At 37.7% G+C, this 19,997-nt stretch overlaps 1 protein-coding gene across 1 annotated transcript in view; it reads left to right on the plus strand.

Annotated features, from left to right (window-relative positions):
• The window catches only part of LOC136264508 (uncharacterized), a 29,917-nt gene that overhangs the window by 1,353 nt on the left and 8,567 nt on the right, over positions 1–19,997 (plus strand). Inside the window, exons 4-11 of the mRNA XM_066059271.1 lie at positions 427–465; positions 516–1,733; positions 1,787–2,041; positions 2,705–2,820; positions 5,432–5,554; positions 7,344–7,628; positions 14,182–14,407; positions 15,406–15,563. Of these exons, the coding sequence (XP_065915343.1) occupies positions 536–1,733; positions 1,787–2,041; positions 2,705–2,820; positions 5,432–5,554; positions 7,344–7,628; positions 14,182–14,407; positions 15,406–15,563 (2,361 nt within the window). The 5' untranslated portion in view covers positions 427–465; positions 516–535. The remainder of the gene's footprint in view (positions 1–426; positions 466–515; positions 1,734–1,786; positions 2,042–2,704; positions 2,821–5,431; positions 5,555–7,343; positions 7,629–14,181; positions 14,408–15,405; positions 15,564–19,997) is intronic.

Consider the following 19,997-nt stretch of genomic DNA (forward strand, 5'->3'; position numbering starts at 1 on the left):
GTCAAGATTCAATGTGCATGTTACCTAAAAACTTAAACTGACTTAAGCGTCAATGATTCGGCAGTATTAATTGACCCTTGTATAAATCCTGAATGTGTGTACTTTCTGTGTGCAAGCCTGGGCTGTGTATGTTTACAAAATTTGTTATTACCATAAAGTATGTACGTGATATGTACACACTTGCTTGTCTGCCTCTGTCAGTGCACGTCTGATGATGAATGTTGCAATAAAATAAAACATTTCATCTAATGAATTCTATTAATATGTGCCTAACAAACAGACAGATTCTAAGGAAAGCTTAGTTTGGCTTCTTTTGGTTTGGGTATTTTTATGGCTAGCATTATGAAAGTGAAGATTCCCTCTGATATCAATAAGATAAATTTATAACGTGGGTGATAACCACACTGTTTCCTGTTATTCATTTAGGTAGTTGTGATCTAGGTGCTTTTGGGAATGTTTTACCAGGTAAGTGAATCATCAAATATCAAGTGTTATTTATTTTTTTGAAACTGTAGTGACACATTTGACAAATAGAATGCATAGACAAAGTGTGGTATCATTTGGAGGAGTCAGTGTCCACAATGACATCACTATCCTGTTACATGTCAATACATATACTAATGCCACTATTCCAATCTGTCAACTATTTGGATGTACAACATGTGATGGTCCCCTACTGGTAGACTTTTATACAGTAGTCAGTGGTAGTGTAATGTACTTAGTGACTAGTGGATCAGTAGTGGTCAGCGCAGAGTTTACCAATATACTAACACAAGCTAAACATTATAGTCTTATGTTGATGTTAAATCCACAAGCCAGTCACTCTTTTGTGTATTATGCAGTATCTACACTGTCTAATGATGGTAGTTTCTTCAGAGTTGCTGCTTTAACTAACAATGTGGAGGTTAGGATAGCTCCTAGTACAAATGTGATTATTAATAGGTTTAAAATTTTTTCTGGAGAAGAGTACATTACAACACTAGATATCGGAGAGTCAGTGATGGTTACTAGTAGTGAAGATCTTACTGGTTCTAGAGTAACTGCTAATAAAGCAATATCATTTTATTCTGGTCGCTATTGTGGCTCTGGTGGCATTGAAAGTTGTCCACTTTTGATCACTCAAATTCCTCCATTCAATTCATGGGGGAACAGTTTCATATTACACACCAATGTCAGTGGGTTGATAGGAAACATGTTCAAGTTGATATCATCTGATATTGGTGCTAGTGTGTCAGTTAACTGTACTAGTAATGGAATTAACTATGAGAGTAACAACTACCATCTTGGCTTTAGACAACACCTTATTTTATCCATTACTCATCATCACTGCATAGTTAACTCTGATGAGAATATTCTGATAATACAATTCAAAGATAACGATCAGTCACCATTAGACACCTTCATGACTATTATACCAGCAACTGAACAGTTTGAAGATCACTATATCTTCAATGCAAACAACAGTGGTACTCATGTTGCATTAACTGTCATGGGAACTAACCCTAACATTAATCCCATATTACTTGATAACAATCCTGCAACTGTGAACTGGGAGACAGTTAACTCACACACTTACTATGCTGTTCTTAGTCTTCCTTCTGGTAGACACACACTAACCTTCTCAGAAGGTGATGTTAAATTTGGAGCTACCATATATGGACCTAGTGGAACTGATACATATGCACTTCCAGCTGGAATGAAACTTAATCTAGCCACTGACCTACCATCACAAGGTGTGTTGAAATCTGTTATATACACTACATCTTATCTGTACACTATTCTCCAGCTCCTCCACCAGTTCAAGATGCAGTACTAACACTAGTTGATGGAATGATCAATGTCACATGTACACCTTCAGTTATTCTTAATGGAATCATTTACCAGTACATTGTACAGAGAGTCAACTCTAGTGGGAAATTTGATCATCATGTTCCAGCTAACCAACACACAATATCACTACCCAACTTCAATGATGCTCTTGTTTTTGTAGCTGCTGTTAATCTGTATGGTCAAAGTGATTTTAAGAATGTCAAGTCTCAAGGTATTGTTGTTGGTTAAAACATGTACATGCATGTATACTGTCCATGGTGGCCAAGAAATGATGCAAGCATGCACATGAGCCCAATGGTTTTGTATTGAAAAACATTCTGGACCTCCCTATGGTGCTCCCGATTGATGAAGTACAACAAGTACATGTTAATGGCACATTAAGCCCTGTTAAGTTTCACTAAATTAATAGGTTATAGCTTTTAAACTTGGGCTACACATAAATCATACGAGATATCATGCCAGATCATGATGCAGTAAGTGTGGGAAAAATTTATTTTGACAAGCTAGAAAGACACAGAGGGGAGGGTTTCGGTTGAGAAAAAGTAAGAATAAACATTCGAGAAGTCACATCATCCTTCACAGAGATAGTAGTGGTGTGCACTGTAGTCGGGGATCACATGAGACTAGAAAGATGAAGAAAGCCACCAAATGACTAGCAACAATTGGTCACCACAAAGAAATGGGTATTCAATGTTGACGGCCACCATTCAGTATTGCTGCCCTCTTTCAATGTTATACCTCATCTTACAATCTCAAAAATGCGATAAACACAAAAAATTGTAGCACTTATTACACTTCCAACCTCCTCTGGTGCAGACTTGTGTGTAAATGTATTATACATATACACCTGTAACACTCTTTGTATCCACTGTAGTACCTTGTCATCCATCTCCGTGTATAAATGGAGGGACTTGTTCAGATTATGGTGCAACATTGCATTGCAGTTGTAGTGATACATATATTGGTACCTATTGTGAGTCTGCTCGGAAGGTACGCAGGTGTTATAGGTTATCATGAAGTCACTCACACATACATACATACATACATTACTTTTTTTTGCTTAATGTGTTCACTTACAGGGTAGTTACTGTATAGGCTGGAGTCAAAATGCCTCAAAATATTGCCCAAATGCTTTCAGAAATTTTCCAAAATTTTCACCTATTGTGCTCTTTCAGTGTTCCCGTTATGCTTTCATTATGCTCCTAAGTTAGCAACATTTTCTTGCAGGAACATTTTAATCAGTGAATGCTCTATTAGGGCATTTCACTACAAAGTGACTGTTCTGTTAGAGAGTATTAATCTAAGGAGCTATGTACAATTCATTTGAGTTTTCTATTGCAGTTTGCAGTTTCCACTGACTGCTCTATTAGGGAGTATCAATGTATTCTAAACTCCATAGTTTGAAATACCCACCTAGTGTACTAGCATTATGGTAGCACAGCACTCCAGCCTATTATGCTTTTTATTATGCTGGCACATTTGATGCAGGCCTAGCAGTTACCACTTACCTGTATGTTATAGTGCCTAGAGGCGTTTAAGGCACTGGTGTTGTGTCAGTGTATTACATTTACATTTTGTTTATCAGCAGCTGTAAATGTGACCCGACGTCAATTTAAACAATGTGTGCATGCTTGTTCCTTGAGGCACTATAATTATATGACTGGATTTTGTTTCCACACATATCCAGATTTATGACTTTAGAGGACCATAATTTGATTTTGACCTGTTGTAGCACAATGTGAAAGAATTGTGTGAAAAATGTACATCACTAGCTATACTGAGCGGTTAAAGTCAAAGAATTGTATGTGTGTGAAAGCTTGGTTTTGTCAAATCCAGTCACATATGAAGTACAAAATTTTCTAAAGGAGGTTACTCTTTAAAACTTTCCTATATGAATTAAATAAAACCATCTGATCATCTCTTTGACATTAGACAATTATTTTTCCAACTGCTGCACTTATGACATGTCACTTGGTGTGTTTGTAGTACCTTAATGCTTATCATTCATTCAAAGTTTTAGCTCCATACACTCCATATATAGTTTTTGATTTATGACCACAAATATTTTGAATATTTTGGTCCATCTCAAGTTACGAAATCAACTAACTTCACACTGTGCAAATGTTATTTTTAAGCACAAATTTCTCTGATGGAAGACTGTTGACCAACCTACCCAGTGATTCCTAAATTATGGGATATCTACTTAATTAAGGCTCAAAGTACTTTGTTGAAAACTTTAATTCTTTATATTTTGAAAAAACTGCTTGAAATTCTTTGGATTCCTTTGTAAATAATGATTGGGTCATGGTCTGTGTTTAATAAATTTTTTGTGGTGTGATCACAATGGACTTAAGAGATATGTGTAAATTTGCCCTTGGTGATTATTGTGCCATTCCTCAGGTCTCTAAAATAGCGAAGATACCTCGATTAGTGTGATAACCAATTTAGACTATGGCTCGTACCAGCTCTGATCACTGCAATAATGGCGGCTTCCTGATCGAATTAGTGTTAAAACAACTCACTGGTAGGCTTCCTAGATGAATACAATCATCTCTATTATCCAGCGATGTTTTCTTCATACTCCAGTGATAATTTCTGATGGCTGTTGTGACCGGAATCCAACAAAACACGTGACGCATGTGACAAAAAGTTTGTCACAGGTATCTAACCAGTTTAGATACCTACCCGCAGGTATCTATTGAATTTTAAATACCTCATTAACGACCAAACTTCAAAGCATACTATGCATGCCATATTCTAAAATGAATTATGCTGTGGTATGCAGTGGAATTTTGGGGCTTATTATTGCTGTATGGGAGTGTATACCTTCAATAACCACTAGCAACAAGGCCATGCCAAGTTTGTCTTCTTACAGAATGAAGGTCTCTAGGTACAGTGCAATCTGTACTAGTGAACACCTGCATTGAAAGACCACCTACGTGCTGCATTTAATTTATACTTCTTTAATTGGATATTAATGTATAGGACCAATGCAACAACTCTTTCTAGAAAATCCAAAAATAGTTCTTATTAGACAGGTGGATTTTAAATGAGATCACCATGCATCCAAAAATATGTGAATGTTGTACCATTTCTTCAGAAATACTTTATTAAATTTTATTAAGTCAAATCCTGCTGTAGTACGTTTACATACAGTACTGTACATAGCCCCACTCCACAGTATTCAAGTTATGTATATGGCTGCATAGGTACAACAGACCTTCAAAAAGGATACCCAGGCACCTTAATAGCCACGATATGTGCTTATCATCTCACTTTATAATTGTACACACATTTTGACCAAAGAAAAATCTGTGGTTTCTCAAAAATGAATACTATCAATGGTCCAGGAAATAGAAGAGTTACACTGTATACAGTACTTGTACCAAGAGTTTTTATATTATGAACACTTGCTCACACTTATCTCTGTTTATGACTGAAGTATTAATTATATGGCCACTTAGTATAGCTGCAAGTTTTAAGGAGTGAAGTGTGGTAGAGCATATGTAAACCTGCAATGAAACACTCCAATTGCATAATGTACTTAATGTCCATTAGCAGATGATTTATGTATTAACTTTCCTATACATTTCTCTTATAGCTGTACCCATTTGGATATAATCATGGTGATGATAGAGTATATTCAACTGATGATGGAAGCTCATCGGCAATATATCTTTCTCCAACTTTCAAGTTTTACGGCCATTCTGAATGGAGTGCATATGTATGTAATACATTGTAAAGTGTCTGTAATTCTGTGTTACAGTACTTACAGTATAGTGTCACTCAACCTTTAAATGGATCACTTTAATCAGGCCTGAATATCTTAGCACAAGTCTGTCTTTTAGATACTGAAATTTGGAGGTAGTGACATTTTGATTGACAATTACTACTATTATTATAATAATGATGTACAACACTAGTGTACTCAGGGGAGTATATCCAGGATTGTTTCTAGATTTGGTAATGAGTTTAGGTGCAGTGAAGCTGGGGGCACAACTTCAGACACTGATAGATTTTGTACATTAAAATGCTTCAAAATTTACTAGATTTTCAATAACATGCTTGGTTCCCTTTAGGTCCTAAATGTCAATTATGATTTATGGATACTCAGATACTGCATAGTGCATAGTGAACCAAATGCATACTCTCAAATTCTACAGCTGACATGAAAAACAAAAGCAAGCTACTAAATTAATTTAAGTTACTGCTGTCTTACATTATTCTTTAATAACCATTTTAAAAATAGTATTTCATTATGAATGTTCTATTAGAGTAGTTTTGACTGCTCTATTAGAGTATATCATGGATCTGTGTAAATTTTCTTCAAAACATACCGTTTTACTTTCCAATCAATCCACCTTTGAGAAATCAATGTAGGTTTCCTATATCACACTGCAGCTGTAATGTTCTGCACTGTTCCCGTGAAAAATAAAACTATAAGAAGTGTTACATCCTTACTGTGCTAAAGATACCATAATGGACTTGCGCAGTAGGGACATACTTCTTATTGTTTTACTGTGATTTAATATCACACACTTGTTTCATTACTTTTATTTATGTGCTATGGTCCCTACTCTAGTTGAAAATTCCAATTTTTTTGTGTACTTGTTTGTTAACTATTTTTGTAAAACAAAATTATTATGTGGTGAACCCATGCATACCACTTTAAAAGAAAGAAATGGTGTTGCACAATCCAGCTATCAATTGTCATCTGAAAAGTGAAGTATCCATTACGCTTTGTTGTCAGCTATGCTTAACCCATTACACAGCATTACAAATCAAGAACTGTTCAAACAGCACCTCTGCAATCAAAGTAGCTACTATGAAAAATACAAACGATTTCCATTACGAAGGGAAGCCATGCATCACACGTTACTACTAAATTGATACCTTTTGGGCTGTCAGCAAAGATGAATGGGACACAAAGGAGGACACTGGTAAGTCCATGAAGAATGCATTGTACACCCTGCGGTACACCCTGCAGTACACCCTGCGGTACACCCTGTGGTACGCCTAAAGGCTGAAGTGACATCAAACAGTGAAAAATCAAGCCCATGACCTTAGCCATTATTGAGTTATGCTTGCCTGAAGGCATCTGCATCATTGTCAGGGAAAGTGAGGCTGGTGTTTGAGTAATGTTTTTCATGGGCTACACCTACACTTTGTGGTCCCTACTATACAGTACTATTGCGATGTATGATACAAATACATGAAATTGACAAGGAGAAAACACCCTGGCCACCAGGCAGACTCCTGTAATTTTAATCGGATGGCTCCAGCCTAGGTCCAGTCATAAATGTTTTCTCCTTTCTGCACCTTTTCAAGCATACTTAATATAAAGGCTGTATAGGACCAGGTGTCTACAGACTTTCAGCACTTATGCTGTAAAGCCTTAATAATAAATAAAAGATTGCTTGTATGGTGTTTCTGATATTTTTATCTATCGTATGGTCATTATAGTTAGAATAAAAATACGGCAGTTGATATATGTACATACATGTGTTGTACAGGTGAATGCTAATGGAGTCATTAGTTTAAGTAGTGACTTTGATGACTCTGTTGTACGTCCATTACCACTGACTGGAACTGATAAGATCATTGCACCATACTGGGCTGATGTTGATATTACAGGAACTGGAGATATTTACTATCGTCAGACCACTGATGATGATCTCCTTGCTAGAGCAACTGAACAAATAAGAACAGCTTTTCCTTATTCTCAAGTTGTATCAGTTGAAAACTTGTTAGTTGCAACATGGGATAGAGTTGGCTACTATCCTGAAGGAACTGATAAGGTAAGATGTCTTTATATGCATCTTTAGCCATACTGTAATTACCATTAAGAAGTTAGTAAATATTATGGCCAGATTTTTATAAAACTGCATGCACAATGTAGGGGTGGATTTGGGAGGGAGGCTGAAGCCCTGCCCTTCATATTTAGGCTTTACTTGATCAATATGCTGAGTATTATAATGAAATTTTGTCTTAGCATAATTATATGATCACTAATAATACAAATACTCATAAAACCACCTTATAAACATCTTTCCAAGGTATTATCAGTGGATTTATGCTAAAGTTTATACAACAAGGACCCGGATCAGCATTGGAGGTGTACAAGATCGAGATACTCTAATAGAATAGTCAGCTAGCTACTCTAATAGAACATTCACTGGAAACATGTAGTTGGTTCTGTTATGGAATTTTTCCAAATCTGCCTGCACCTATACATGCAATGAAGTGCATTGGTCCGTCTTCATTCATCTACTTGTGTAGTTAATATGTATGGCAATACTTAATTCAGGTACACAATTTCCATTGAAAATGCTCTCAGATTCAATCTTGTATTGTTCAAATTTCAAAATTTTCCACTTTCAACATTCTTATTCTAACATGCACCTATTCAGTGTTGTGCAATTGTGAGAGGGGTGCATCATGTACTTGGTTGTCTGTAAACTTTTCGATTAGCAAAATGCTTCAGAGAGCCATACCTATAATCTAAAGGCAGTATATAAAATATCTACAGGCAGATAATATTATGAATTTTATGTGGAAATGTCTCCAAATTGCAGTATTTTAGCATCTATTTTTCAAAATTTTCCTGGGGGGGCATGCCCCCAGACCCCCCTAGTTCCAGCATGCTTTGCATGCTGGGAAGTGTGCTTCACACACCTCTATCTAAGAGATTAGTACCTTGAGTTAGCACCCCCCCTTTATTAAATCCTAGATCCGCCCCTGCAATGGGAAAAATCCAAGTAGCACTAACACATTGGTTTTGTGCCCCAAGGTTCTTCAAACGTAACAGAAATTCCCTTCTGGATGGTGTGGCAAACTTGATTTCTGGTTTTGGAAAGGACCTGGCTTGATGGGAAACAGTGGTCTGCAGGTGGATGGCCTTATACAGCTGGCATGTTGAATTTGCTGCATTATTTCATCTTTAGCCTTCAATCATTGTCCTTTGCACCTAATTTTTGCCAGCCTCAACACCCTTGCTGTCCTCCCTTATGGGAGCTCTTGTGATTAGACCAGATTACCGTAGAGTCGGGTTGTTAAGCGCATGCATCTGTTAAGCGCATATTATTTATTAAGCGTATACACATTTCTTGTAATTAACCATGGATGATAAGTGCACATGGGAAAATGGACGATAAAGCTACACACAGCAAGAAACATCAATACAAGCTGAGAGTACTGAAAATTAATGTCTCCTCAAGGGCTTACGCCTCCCTTGAGGTCTCCCTTTGCTATGTATACAGCAAATCAGCCATCTGGATAGTGATAATCTTGTTTATCATGAAGGATTTCACCTAGAAATGGAGTCAAATATTCTCACACACTGGCATGGCAACTATTAACTACTCTCTCAACGTGGTGATTCCGTGTTACACTCACCACAATTATTTATTAGGCATATGTGCCTAACAGATAGTATGATTTTTACAAAAGTTTTCTCTGAAAATTATAAGCACATACGCTTAACAACCTGACTTTAAGGTATACTACACCACTCTCAAATATTTAAAATTCAACAGATATTATTTTATTGTATATGAAATGTAATAAATTGATGTGTCTTTTGTGAAAATTTTGCTTACTATCCTGTGTGATGATAATGGCTTGAAATTTTTATCTTGAAACTGCTAATGTGTGGTTTGAGTCAGTTTCTGAAATCCAATAAAAATTGATACTATGCACATTATTTAGGCATCTGTGCTTATAATTGTTGTTACATATAGTAGCATCTGCCAGACACATAGTGTATTGTGACACTTATGGTTTGTTCTATCAGTCTTTTTCTGCCAATCTTTGTATGTAGCACTAGGTTGCAGCATTGATTTCAATTTTGTATATGTATACAGTGGAACCTCTCTTATCCAGGCAGTCTGGTACATAGCACTGTCCGTATCTCAGAAATGTTCTTAACTAAGAAATACATGCTAACAAGTATAAGGATTTTTTTTAGTTTGATTAGGGATCATATTTTTTTTAAAAGTATAGAAACAAGGGAGGTCGCCTACACCTGCAGATATACTAGTGAACATTTAATCCCTACTTCAGTCAATCCTTCTATGATCCCTAATCAAACTTAAAATTTCTAATTTTTCCTTATACTTGCTTGTTTACTTTTTTTTGTAATGTTATTATGACTGGTGAACCTGCACATATCACATCAAAGAAAAGATGGCGCCAGAGTTACTGAACACGTGCACTAGCTATCAATTACTGACCCGAAAATGAGCTGGTCAATACGCTTCTCTTTTAGCTATGTTCAGCCCATTACGCAGTGCTACAAACAAAGAAGAGTAGGAGAAGCACCTCTGCAATGAATCCAGTCACCACAAATATACGGATGATTCGTGCACCCCAACTATCAATTACTGACTGGAAAGTACAGGTAAGTGGCTATTACGCTTTGCTTTCACCTATTTTCAGCGTGTTATGCAGCGATACAAATGAAGAATAGTATCAGAAGTGCCTCTGCAATTAATCCAGTCACCATGGAAAATATGGATGATTCCTGTTTACAAACGTTGGGAAGCCATGCGTCATGCTACTGTGAGTTGACACCCTGGGAATTCAGCTAAAAGGAATGGGACACAACAAAGGACAAAGGTCAGTCCAAGATGCATGCATTGTATGTACTGCCGTATGCCAAAAGGCACGTCTCGAGACGAAGTGACGTCAAACATTGAAAACATCAAGCCCATAGCCTTTGCTGTCATCGAATTATGCTTGTCTGAAGGCATCAGGTATGCAGGCAGAAGGCAGTCAGGCAGATAGGCAGGCAGGCATTTAGTCATTCAGTAGAAAATTCCATTGAATAAAGTTCTTTAAAAGGTTTGTAACAATTTATCAGGGTCATACTGAAGACATTTTTGGGCTTGGTTGTACATAACCATACTGCCAAGGTGCCAGGATGGTATTGTGAAGTTAGTTTTTGGGTGATTTATTTTGGCCAGAAAGACCCAAACTTTCGTGATCCCTAATATACAGTACTACCGTACTGTATGATATGCTAAAGTAACTGTTTTAAATACAGGCAGTGTTATTATTGCTATCAATCAGTACTATAAAGTTTAATGGCCAGAGGAGGAAGTTACTACAGAGCAGTCATGGTCACTCCCCTGGGCTGCAAAATTGTATTATCACTTAGCAACCAAGTGGTAGTTATTTTATAGTTGTAACATGGGAACGATTGGTCTGTCTGATATGTCTACCTAAAGCCCGAGGGCTGAAGGTAGACATTTCAGGCAGACCACAAGTGCCCATGTTACAACTATTATGTAACACTTCTTAGCTAGCTGCTAAGGGTTAACTGCTGTAGCAGCAATTTTATTTAAATGAGAGATCTCGACTTTCGATTGTACATTAAACATGTACTTGCTGTACCACCTGTAGTTGTGGTATTTTGATGCCATTTTGGAATGTGATGAGTCGGCAACTGCATGGAAGTTGTAAGTAAGTCTTTCATTGCTCGTCCTCCGAAGTCTTTCGTTCCCAATCGACGATTTTGTCTAGGATTACCAGAGTGGTGCCCTTGCTGTATGGATAAATCTGATGATAAACCGGCAAAGTCACTTAAGCTAAAGCGGCCTCGTGCCAAATGTCATCATTTGGCACAAGCAAGTAAGAAAACGAAAGATTCCACTCAGTCTAAATCTCTAGAGAACTCTAAAGGTGACATCGACGCAGATCGTTTTGATTTCAATACGACATTGGAAGAACTCAATACATTTAAAGAAGGAAGTTTCCCTGCTAACACAGCTAAGAATACTGAATGGGCTGTACAGACAGTTGAACAATGGAGGGCAACAAGAAACCTAAAATATTCGTCTGATCAATGTCCTGCTAATTTTCTAGCGAGTGATGATTGCCAAGAAATATGCAATTGGCTGTGTAAGTTTATTACCGAAGTGCGTAAAGCTGATGGGGGCCAATACACACCACGTAGCATATATTTGCTGCTGTCAGGAGTGCAGCAACATATAAGAAAGATGCGACCTACTGAGGAGATCAATTTTTCGCAAGATATTGATTTCATCCTCTAAGAAATGTGTGTGATGCAGTGTACAAACGGCTGCACAGCAAAGGTATTGGAGTGGACACAAAAGCTACTCCACTGTTATCAAAGAACGAAGAAGATATACTTTGGGAAAGGGGAATTCTTAGTTTGGATAATCCCACAGGTCTGTTCAATGCAGTGTTTTTTATAATGGCAAAAACTTTTGTCTAAGAGGTGGAGCAGAGCATAGGAAGTTAAGGGTGTCTCAGCTTTCCAGAGAAACTAATATTATAGATGGCAAAGAAATTTTGTGCTATGTGTACACTGAATATGGGTCCAAGAATAACCAAGGTGGGCTTGCGTCCCTTAACCAAAGAAATAAAACTGTTAAACAGTACGAAACTGATTCAGAGTGATGCCATGTAAAGATATTGGACAAGTATTTGGAAGTATTGCGTCGTAACACAGCACTGGAGAATGATGTATTTTATATGCAACCAAATAGTGAGTTTTCCAGTGGGTCATCTGTGCCCTAGTTTAAGAAAACACCAGTTGGAAAAAATACCCTAGCTGTGATGATTAAAAAATGTGTGAGCATGCTGGTATTAGTGGTGGATATACCAATCACAGTCTTCGGGTATTCGGAACCGCTACTTTGTTTCATGCTAATGTTCTTGAGAAGCTCATTCAACAAAGAACTGGTCACTGATCACTAGAAGCTCTTCGTCAATACGAACGTACTTCTGAGTCTCAGCTGTTAGATATCTCAAATGTCATGACTCATGGTGGTAAACTACCTAGTACCAATGTCAAGAAAGATGCAAGTAGTGCAAACAAACCTTCTACCAAACTAGGTGTTCCACAACTGCCGGTGCCAAAGAATGACAGTGTGACACTTTTATTGAGCAATTGTACTTTTACTGGCTGTTCAGTTACTTTGTCTGGGCAAGCAATGAATCAAGCTCCACAGAAGACTATTGATGAGCAGAAAATCTTTGAAGAGACACTTACAGATATCAACATTGATGATGTCTTTGACGATTAAAGATTGACAGTAGTTGCTTTAAAACAATAACATTTGATTTAGGATAATTGTATGATTTCATTTAAAAAAAAATTAATCACACAAGTACAATTTTTAGTCAATGATATGGTTTTAAGAACAATTGGTCACTAATAACATAGTAAAGTGTATTATCTGTGGTGAGGGCATTATACAAATGCCCTGTGGTCAGGGCATTATAAGAATAATGTCCTGGCTGCAGAGTAATATCAAATATGTACATTGCAAAATTCCTTTGATCTGCCCACTCAAAGTGTTACATTATTAGTAAAATAGACAAGCCACCTAACAGGTAAACAGCAACCTCTAGGCTCCAGGAAAGTAGATTTAGTGAAATGGTAGAAATGGCAAAACAGTAGAATCGTCATTAATTTTACAGATTATGATCACCCGATACCAGTTAGCTACTACTGACTACTGTTACACATATAAGTACAGCTACATAAAACTCACTACAATTTAAGTGTATGGTATTTGTAGCATCCATTCTGCCTTCTTGCAGCTAAACATCATCCATGGAAATTAATTCTTAGTCTGTAGTCTTATCTCGAGCCTCACCTTCCAATTAACACACCGTATTTTGAAGCTCATGTTACTAGAAGCACCTTATAGGTACTCAAAGGGGTGCTTATAATTGAAAATCTACAAACGCTACCAAGAGAAAATAGTGTCTGGCCTCGCAAGACTAATCCTGGCCATTTATTTCAACACCAATTCTGTAATTCAAAATGAGGTAATCAGTCACACAAGTTAAAGAACATTCTAGAATACTCTTATCACGTGTTTGGTATCCATGACTAGTACCTATCACGTGTTTAGCCACATGACTACTTTGGGCTGGAGGTGCCCTGATAATAGAAGTCCAAAGGAGGTTCCACTGTATTTAATGCGTATTTAACAACAGGTGTCTACCACAAGTTTCCATGTACACCCAACTGACAATATATGCCTAATAACCAGAATCTGGTATTAATTGTTATATATACAAATAGCTCATGTTCATCACCATCATAAATACCGGTCAATATTGGGATTTTAATGGTCTTGGGAGTAATATAGCTTCACCGTAACAGTTATTCAAAGGGCTGGAAATGTTATACCCAATACTCTGACCTATCCTAATAGAACAATTACCACTCCAACAAAAAGTTTCTCACAACATTTAATATTTTGGTAATTCACTAAATTCTTCATACACTCATTATATGGGTGCTCTATTTTCTATTAAAATATACTTTTAATGTTGTAATACTGTGTTTCATTGTTCTACCACAACATGTAGGTCAACACATTTCAGTGTGTACTAGCAAGTAGTGGGACTAAATCGTTTGTGATATTCCTGTATGAGGACTTACAGTGGGGTGGTGATGAAGCTCTAGCTGGAATTAATGCTGGTGATGGTATCAATTTCATCACCATTCCTGGATCACTATCTCAAGATATCCTCAGTATCACTGAGACCAGTAATGTGGATGATCCTGGTGTGTGGATGTTTGAAGTTAGCACAGGTACATATATGATGTTATCAAACAGTATGGGTAGTGCTGTTTAGTAGAGTTCCCCCTTAAGTGATGGGTGCCAATAAAATTGCCACATCTAAAAACCATCATAATGCGATGATAACTTTACAGAATAGTCTTACTGCATTCAAACAAGAAAATGGCCAGTAAAAATAATGTATTTTGTCCCTTTCTGCTTTCCTCACTGCCTCACTGTTTGACCACAGACACAAGGCTGGAGACCAAATAAAGCAGTGCACGGCCACCATATTTTTACAACAAACTTACAGGTGGAATGTGCCTTTTATGATTCCTATGAATGCCTGTGCTTTGCCATTCCTTTTATCTTCAATCATTGACAAATTTTCATCTTCTACATCATACCAGGAGACCAAAACAAGGCATTAACATCTGTATCAACACTTTACTGAAAGAGTGTACACGTATTTAGTTGCCATGAAATTACTCGAGGTGCTTAACAAACCATGTGTCGTATTCATATACAGTATATAGTACTGTATAATATGGTATATTTTGGTGCAAAGAATACACTATCACTATGCCTCCAACAATTTAAGTAAGCATTAGGCTGCTTTGCGTACTCTGTGTATTGGCAGAACAAATGTAGCTAATCACTTTGCTTATTATTATAGCTAGTTTGGGCTAAAGCAGAGATTAAAATTTCACTTCATCTTCCTCATTTAATCAATTATTCATGTAGTGATCTCTACCATATCCTTATTTTCATCCTGTTGTGTATCTGTTGTTTTGTCATTGTTAACTTCAGTGATTGTAATTTGTTTAAGAATTGTAATTTGTTTTTGTTTTTGTGACTGTACTGGTGATGTTTAGATAATTTTGTATTTATTGTGTTTTGTGTCTTGGGAAGCATCCTTGTACAGGCTTTGCCTTTGGTGCCACTCTGTCTTTTGACAAATCAGATAAATATTAATACCAGATATCATAATGTTTCCAATAATGCTCCATTTTATACTACTATTATTTAGCACTTAGAGCTCCAGTGGTGGCTCCTAGGAGATTCAGAGCTATTTCCACTAAGTCAACATCCATTAATTTCAGTTGGAATGCTTTGAATAATGAGGAAGCTAATGGAGTAGTAAGATGGTACATCATCACATGTTATGAAGCAGATCGTAGCTTTGTGGTAAGGAATGAAATGGAACACATGCACACGCACACATACACGACCATGCACACACATCAGGGATGTATTTAGGGGGTTCCAGAAACCCCCTTATAAAAATTTAATTTGTAGGCCTGCAGCAGTAACACCAGACTATCTTAGTACAGAAATATGGTAGGACAGCCTAGACAGGAAACTTACAGGACACACCGATTCCTAAAATGTGGATTAAGGGAGAACTAGGATATGTGTTGAAAATTCTTTATAAAGATCGAAATAGAGCACTCTAATAGAATGTTCATAATGGAACACAACGTTAAAATGGATATAAAAATAATTTAGATGTTAGACTAACTTGTGATTGAAGAATGATTTAGCAGCTAAATCTTGAGATTTTCATTTCAATTGGAGGATCGCTACAAATCCCCACCAGCCATAAAACAATAATTTTAGGACTTAAATGAAAGCAAGCAAAGAATTTAATTTATTGAAAACAATATTTATAGTGTACTATCCATGAAATCACAAATCTAGTGAAGTTTAAAAATGTTTAAGGCTCAAAATGCACTAGTAGCTAGGGACTGTGCCCCAGACTCGTGCGCCTATAACTCATGATCACCCTTCCTTTGAAAAATCCTGGATACACCCCCACACATTTGCAAGCACACACACAGATACACACAAAGCAAGTAGCCATGCGAAACACAGCTATTGCTGCCCAGTGAGCCAGCACTTGCACACTTGAATCTAGTGCAGGAAAATCCCCTTGGGACAGGACTACTAACGCACAGGAGCATCATCCAGGTCTCATGGAGGAAAGTCGTGGAACTATCCCTCCCCCCCAAGCACGCACACACACATACTACTTTTTATAGTTGTAACATGGGCACGAGTGGTCTGCCTGATATGTCTACCTAAAGTCCGAGGGCCATGCAGGCCCGAGGGCTGAAGGTAGACATATCAGGCAGACCACAAGTGTCCATGTTACAAATATTACAGTAACACTTCTTACTGCTGTAGCAGCAATTTTATTTAAATGAGAGATCTCGACTTATGATTGTGACATTAAACATGTACGTTTAGGCTACGTTGCTGTACCACCTGTAGTTGTGGTATTTTGACGCCTTTTTGGAATGCGATGAGTCGGCAACTGCATGGAAGTTGTAAGCAAGTCTCTCATTGCTCGTCCTCCAAAGTCTTTCGTTCCCAATCAACGATTTTGTCTAGGATTACCAGAGTGGTGCCCTTGCTGTATGGATAAATCTGACGATAAACCGGCAAAGTCACTTAAGCTAAAGCGGCCTTGTGCCAATTGTGATCATTTGGCACAAGCAAGTAAGAAAACGAAAGATTCCACTGAGTCTAAATCTCTAGAGAACTCTAAAGGTGACATCGACGCAGATCGTTTTGATTTTGATACGACATTGGAAGAACTCGATACATTTAAAGAAGGAAGTTGCCCTGCTAACACAGCTAAGAATACTGAATGGGCTGTACGGACAGTTGAACAATGGAGGGCAGCAAGAAACCTAAAATATTTGTTTGATCAATGTCCTGCTAATTTTCTAGCGAGTGATGATCACCAAGAATTATGCAATTGGCTGTGTAAGTTTATTACCGAAGTGCGTAAAGCTGATGGGGGCCAATACACACCACGTAGCATATATTTGCTGCTGTCAGGAGTGCAGCAACATATAAGAAAGATGCGACCTACTGAGGAGATCAATTTTTCGCAAGATATTGTATTTCGTCCTCTAAGAAATGTGTGTGATGCAGTGTACAAACGGCTGCACAGCAAAGGTATTGGAGTGGACACAAAAGCTACTCCACTGTTATCAAAGAACGAAGAAGATATACTTTGGGAAAGGGGAATTCTTAGTTTGGATAATCCCACAGGTCTGTCCAATGCAGTGTTTTTTTATAATGGCAAAAACTTTTGCCTAAGAGGTGGAGCAGAGCATAGGAAGTTAAGGGTGTCTCAGCTTTCCAGAGAAACTAATATTATAGATGGGAAAGAAATTTTGTGCTATGTGTACACTGAATATGGGTCCAAGAATAACCAAGGAGGGCTTGCGTCCCTTAACCAAAGAAATAAAACTGTTAAACAGTACGAAACTGATTCAGAGTGATGCCATGTAAAGATATTGGACAAGTATTTGGAAGTATTGCGTCGTGACACAGCACTGGAGAATGATGCATTTTATATGCAACCAATTGAAATAGTGAGTTTTCCAGTGGGTCATCTATGCCCTGGTTTAAGAGAACACCAGTTGGAAAAAATACCCTAGCTGTGACTATTAAGAAAATGTGTGAGCGTGCTGGTATTAGTGGTGGATATATCAATCACAGTCTTCGGGTATTCGGAACCGCTACTTTGTTTCATGCTAATGTTCCTGAGAAGCTCATTCAACAAAAAACTGGTCACCGATCACTAGAAGCTCTTCGTCAATACAAACGTACTTCTGAGTCTCAGCTGTTAGATATCTCAAATGTCATGACTCATGGTGGTAAACTACCTAGTACCAATGTCAAGAAAGATGCAAGTAGTGCAAACAAACCTTCTACCAAACTAGGTGTTCCACAACTGCCGGTGCCAAAGAATGACAGTGTGACAATTTTATTGAGCAATTGTACTTTTACTGGCTGTTCAGTTACTTTGTCTGGGCAAGCAATGAATCAAGCTCCACTGAAGACTATTGATGAGCAGAAAATTTTTGAAAAGACACTTACAGATATCAACATTGATGATGTCTTTGACAATTAAAGATTGACAGTAGTTGCTTTAAAACAATAACATTTGATTTAGGATAATTATATGATTTCATTTTAAAAAAATTAATCCCACAAGTACAATTTTTAGTCAATGATATGGTTTTAAGTACAATTGGTCACTAATAACATAGTAAAGTGTATTATCTGTGGTGAGGGCATTATACAAATGCCCTGTGGTCAGGGCATTATAAGAATAATTCCCTGGCTGCAGAGTAGTATCAAATATGTACACTGCAAAATTCCTTTGATCTGCCCACTCAAAGTGTTACATATGCTATTATGGCATAACTAAATTGCACAATTTTATGGATGGAAATTTCATGAACAGCCAAGTAAGCATGAAATGTAAGAAATGTTTCAAAGTACACATCAACAATTTATATGGTAGGTTTTTGCTGATTTTGAAAAATAACCAATGGATGGATTTTCACAAGATCTTGAAATTTGGTTCATTTGTAGTACCAATCAAGACACACGGTAGTGTGTCGTGCGGCCCAAGAAGCCGGCGCGTAGCACCCGTGAGTATATTGACAGGAAGAAAGAAAACGCAATTTTCGCACCTCCGTAGCTCTGTGCTTCCTTGATGAAACAAGATGATTTTTGCTGTGGACATGCCCACCACCTACAGAACTCGACATTCCAAATTTGAGCGAAATCGCTTCAAGCGTTCCCGAGATATGCGACTTCAAAAATTGGCTTAGTTTCTTCGTTTTTTTTCTTCTTATTTTTCTTCCTCTTTTCGCACACTTACAAAAACTGCTATAAAACGCGAACGCCTTATCCGATTGCCTTGAAATGTGGCACACTGAAGGGGGGTATAATGGCGCATCTCGGTACCAACTTTGGCTGGAACACGATAAACAGGCAAAGAGGTATGAGCGATCATTCACGAAAAATAACACCAATATATTGTCACGCCTAAAGGGTAAACCGCTCATGGGAAGAAGCTGAAAATCGGTGGGTGAGTAGGTTAACTATTAAACCTCAAACCTTTTGTGGTTTGAAAGAAATCGAACTTAAAACCAGGAAGATACATCGAAAAAACCAACAGTGTGTAACAATTACGCAATCGAGATTAGCTAATAAAGAAACGACTGCTTGCCACGCCTACCAGATAAACCGCTTGGGGTAATGCTTTGAAAATCGTTGTACAGATGGAGTAATCATCTAGAAAGGCTCATCAATGGTGTAGAAGAATCAGACTTAAAGTAGGGTCCGCAACGCGAAAAACCGATATCCTCCAATCAACTATCTAACTATTGTCATGTGTTAGACTAAGTGTAACTTGAATAACACCAGCGTGGCAGCCAAGTTTGTCACTTTCTTCTGGTAGAAAACGACACAAATGTCTTAAAATCACGTGAGTTTTCGTTCCAGCAGTTCGTAGGGTTCTTCGTATGCCACGATATTCACTCTCAACATTGTTCAAGTAGTCTATCATCAACTCAAAGTATTGGTGGTTTGATTTTATTGGTCAGTTTCCGGTGGCAGCACGATCTGTGCAGCTTCTTGGCGACAGACAAAATGTTTCTTGCTCTGGAGCACAGGACAAGCAGAGCAGCAACTGCGCCGTGGGTCAGCAATGACCAGTACTAGGTAAAGTACCTGCATGCGGAGTATGGTTATAATTGGAGCTTGTTAGCCATCTGGCTGAGCCATCTATATACTGAAATTCGGCCAAAA

Source organism: Dysidea avara, chromosome 1, assembly GCF_963678975.1.
Source record: "Dysidea avara chromosome 1, odDysAvar1.4, whole genome shotgun sequence".
In the NCBI taxonomy this organism is placed as follows: domain Eukaryota; kingdom Metazoa; phylum Porifera; class Demospongiae; order Dictyoceratida; family Dysideidae; genus Dysidea; species Dysidea avara.